Source organism: Triticum urartu, chromosome 1A (assembly GCF_056163025.1).
Source record: "Triticum urartu cultivar PI428250 chromosome 1A, HENAU_Tu73, whole genome shotgun sequence".
NCBI classification, from domain to species: domain Eukaryota; kingdom Viridiplantae; phylum Streptophyta; class Magnoliopsida; order Poales; family Poaceae; genus Triticum; species Triticum urartu.
Genome location: NC_141873.1, coordinates 479,440,815 through 479,444,758, shown reverse-complemented (window position 1 = coordinate 479,444,758; position 3,944 = coordinate 479,440,815). Strand labels below are relative to the sequence as shown.

Below are 3,944 nucleotides of genomic sequence, written 5' to 3'. Positions count from 1 at the left end.
AAATTGGTTACATCAGGTTGTTAAGTACCAGGTGAACTTTTATGTGCCAATTTTCAGGAGTTAAACTTACCCTCAGGGGTTGGCTTATATAAGCCGGAAAAGCAGCCGTAAGCATCACAGGGCAATGCAAGACATTTCTGCAAAGGACATAACAGATTCATATAAACTACAAAGTGCATAGTGACGGCGGCTTATGCAAGTATTAAGGGCCATAAGCATGCGCAAAGGCATAGCAAAACTCAAAGTATTTTCCACTCTGTTACAAGACTCCCCGAGTCTGAATGATGCGGCGTTGTTTTTCTACGACGACATAAGCAGGTGGCGCCTGGCAATCTACTCTTGGGGTTGACTTGAAGCCTCCGGGTTATCCTTCTCCGCCTCTCCGCCGGCTGCTTTGTCCTGGAAGGATGATGAGGCCCAGTCAATGCCACTCAAGGCCTCAAACTCAGCTTCATCATCTATTAAACCGGTTGGGTCGACTTCAGGGGCAAAGGTGTGCTTACGGATTGGAGGGATCAAGCTGACATCGTCATAATGCGGCGTGGGGATTCTCCGATTCTCCTTGTCATAACCTAGCTGATACTTGGTGAGGTCAGTGTCATTTCCAATTTGAGTGGCCACAGGGCGTATATCCCTCACACAGGTGGTGAAATCATTTTCATCAAATGGAGTGCCATCCTCCTTTAAACTTGGATACCCAAGAGCGATGTCGACCGGGTCTAGCTCTGGTAACCAGGCTTTGGCCCGACTCAAAGCGGCTATTGCTCCGGCTCTTGCTTGGGCCCATCTCAACTCTTGAATCCGCTGAGGAAGTACAGCAAGCCGTTGTAACACATCTTGCAAGAGGTGGGGCGCATCATTTGATAAGGCTACAACGGCCAAGGCACGTTGTGACCCGATGTACAGTTGCTCTACTAGAGTATACACCGCCTTCAATTTGATCAGCATATTCTGCTTGAGGTTTGTGCTCCTGGAGCCTGTATTGGTAAGTATAAGGTAAACCTCAGGTAACAATTGAAGGAATGTTTACAATATTTAATGCTTGCTTAAGATAACTTACCAAATATCGCTGAGACCATCCGAGATATCTGGCGTTGTAAGCCGGTCAGTTCGGCTGTTGCATTTGCCAGCGACGCCTCTGCTGTCTCGGCCCGGGTCACCAGTCCAGCCTTTTCATCAGTCCAAATTTTCTTCTCCGACTCAAAATTTTTCTTCAGCTTCTCTCGTTCAGAGACGCTGAATTCAAATTTGGAGTTAGCCTTTTGAATTTCAATCTCCTGGGCTGCCAGGCGGTTCTTCAGGTCAGCAATCTCTGATTCAAATTGACTTATGGTGGCCTGCATTGCACCGGATAGTCATCAAGATTACGGTAAATAATATTAAGTCCCAAGCACTTTGCAAGCAAAGATACTTGACACTTGGGGGCTAATGTATACTGAAGCTTCCTAAATTATTAAGCCGGTCCTAGATATTAAGTCCCAAATACTTTGCAAGCAAAGATACTTGGCACTTGGGGGCTAATGTGTATCGCAAGTTAAAGGTATTGTGTTACATCCGGTTTAAATATTTCTCTTTAAGCCGGGCAAGCAGCTCTAACAATTTTTCTAAGTCTACAGCATATTTATTCATAAGCAATAGACTTGGGGCTGGTACAGTAAGTATGCTTGAAAGTAAGGAAGCATAAGTCATACCTCAGATTTTTGCTGTATTTGCTTCACCATGTCAATTTCCAGGTCACGGTTGTTTTGCACCTGGTTGATATAGCCCGAGACGATCTCTCCAATACTCAAATGAGTATAGTCGGTGATATCCATCTTGGCCTTACGGCTTTCTAGCAACTCCTCTTTAGGCGAGCATTTGGCAAGGACGGTGGGCCTGGCCGGCTCAACGAATTGAGCCTTGAGAAATTCCACTTCTGGGTCAGCCGTTTTGACTGGGCTAGGTGCCTTCGGGTTAACAGAACCATCAAGAATATCTTTAGCAGGCGGGTCAGAAGTTGGTGCTGCAGTGTCTTGAGCCGGCTCAGGCGGCGGTTGATGTGTGGAAGAGTCAGGAGCGGCTATACCCTGTTCCGGTTCAGTCACCACAGGGGTTTGGGCCGGTTTATCCTTCTTGGTTTTCTTCCTGGGCTTAACCTGCACGCTGTGGGCAAAGCAGAGAAATAAGTAAAGAAACATGAAGAAAGAAAAACATAAGGTGAATAAATTGATATTACCCAGGGGCAGTCTTAAAAGCCGGCATGTTTGATTGCATGGACTCGCCGGATGAAGGAGAGGTATCCTGGTAATTGGAGTCAGAGGAATTGAGAGGTTGACGGATTAGACCCGCCAAAGGTAAAAAAAAAGGGTATAAGTTGGAGATAACCTCAGTCCGACGCTTCCGGGTTGTGTCAGGCAAGCCGTAGGATAGCTCTGCATCCTTGCTGGCCCGGGTCTGCCTCCGGTTTTCAAATTGCTGTTGCTTCAAAAGAAAGTCAGGATCTTGGTAAGCCAAAGGGTGTGAAAATCTTACTTTCCGGGTTACTCTTCAAATTTTCTGATGCGGCCGAAGCTCGGAGTCGGAGGAGATTATAGTTACCTCTTCCTCGACGGGTTGGTTGTTGCCCGTGTCTTCCTGAAAGAAGGTTAATATCAGTAAGGTAGTGATAAACGAGAAAGGGAAATTAAAAAGTTACCTCTTCCTCATTATCATCAGAATCATCAAGCTGAAACAGCTCAGAAGCGCTTGGCTTCCTTTTCCTTGAAGTGGTGGGCTTGGCGGTTTTCCTTTCGGCTCCCTTGGCCGCCCTGGCTTTCTTGGCCGCCTCATGATCATATTGGATTTTCCAGAAGTTATCATTTGCCTGTAAAAGGTTATAAAGGGTTATGCGTAAGAATACAGTATAACATGATAAAAAAATAACCCGACGGCTGGAAACTTACTGCAGGGGCCGGGTTCTTCTTGCAAAAAGGTAGTAAGCCGAAAGCGTTACTATTCACTGTGCCCTCTTTCAACAAAGACTGAGTTGTAGCTTCCACTACGTCATCTGGTAAGTCGTTAGGACTATGACACTGAGGGTCATCTTTCTCGCCTGAATAATTACACATTAAGCCGGGGCGGCGGCTTAACGGAATTATTCTCCAAGCAACCCAGACTCGGACCAGGTCAATGCCATCTAAGCCATTCCCTAAAAGAGCTTTAATCTTCTTGATCTTGGGGGGTGAGTGGCAGACGTTCAATAGCAGTCAACTTATCCGGCAGCGGGTGAGTAGGTTCAAGGCGCAATGCACGGAAGCCGGGCAGCAGGCTTTCACCAGCCGGAGAAGTATCTTGGCAGTAGAACCATGTCTGGTTCTAGTCCTTTGGATGACTCGGCAATTCAGCATAAGGGAACAGGCAGTCTCTCCGCCTTTGAATCGATATGCCACCAAGCTCCAGACTGGGCCCGTTGGCCCGCTCATTCTGCCGGTTCAAATAGAAAAATTCCCTGAACAAAAGTAGGTTGGGTTCTTCTCCAAGGTAGACCTCATAGAAAACTTGGAAGTTGCAGATATTTGACACGGAATTGGGCCCGATGTCTTGAGGTCTTAAGTCAAAGAAGTGCAAAACGTCTCTAAAGAATTTTGAACCAGGAGGAGCAAATCCCCGGCTCATGTGATCGGTAAAAATGATCACCTCCCCTTCCTTGGGTTGAGGTTTCTCTTCAGACGGGTCAGGAGCATGATAAGACATGACATCCTTCTTGGGCAGATGGCCAGACTTTACAAACTCGGACAGTTTGCTCTCTGTAACAATGGATGGGACCCAGTTGCAGGTAACCGGAGGTTTAACAGCTTTGGGTGCCATTGGGTAAATTGAAGCCTACAACACGATAAAGGAAATTTTCCGGTTTATTATAACCCGGAGAATAAACATTATTGGGTTATTTAAGATGGCGGCTTAACAAGGGGCCTAATGACATACAG

General features: G+C 46.6%; 1 protein-coding gene across 1 annotated transcript; it reads right to left on the bottom strand.

The window, feature by feature from the left end:
- Nucleotides 1-214: 214 nt before the first annotated feature.
- Nucleotides 215-3,086, bottom strand: LOC147991794 (uncharacterized). The gene is made up of 8 exons (XM_087539235.1): nt 2,922-3,086; nt 2,675-2,842; nt 2,578-2,613; nt 2,365-2,454; nt 2,216-2,280; nt 1,692-2,142; nt 1,061-1,337; nt 215-977 (listed from the first exon to the last, which is right to left on the bottom strand). Exons 1-8 carry the CDS (start codon nt 3,084-3,086, stop codon nt 334-336), a joined length of 1,896 nt encoding a protein of 631 aa, XP_087395361.1. The 3' UTR covers nt 215-333.
- Nucleotides 3,087-3,944: the final 858 nt, after the last annotated feature.

Excerpts from the sequence above, each read along its gene's own strand:
- LOC147991794 (XM_087539235.1), bottom strand. The coding sequence starts at position 3,086 with ATGTGTAATTATTCAGGCGAGAAAGATGACCCTCAGTGTCATAGTCCT. Across the intron at positions 2,281-2,364 it reads CCCGGAAGCGTCGGACTGAG|GATACCTCTCCTTCATCCGG; the intron begins GTTATCTCCAAC and ends TCCAATTACCAG. Across the intron at positions 2,143-2,215 it reads GCTTTTAAGACTGCCCCTGG|CGTGCAGGTTAAGCCCAGGA; the intron begins GTAATATCAATT and ends CTTTGCCCACAG.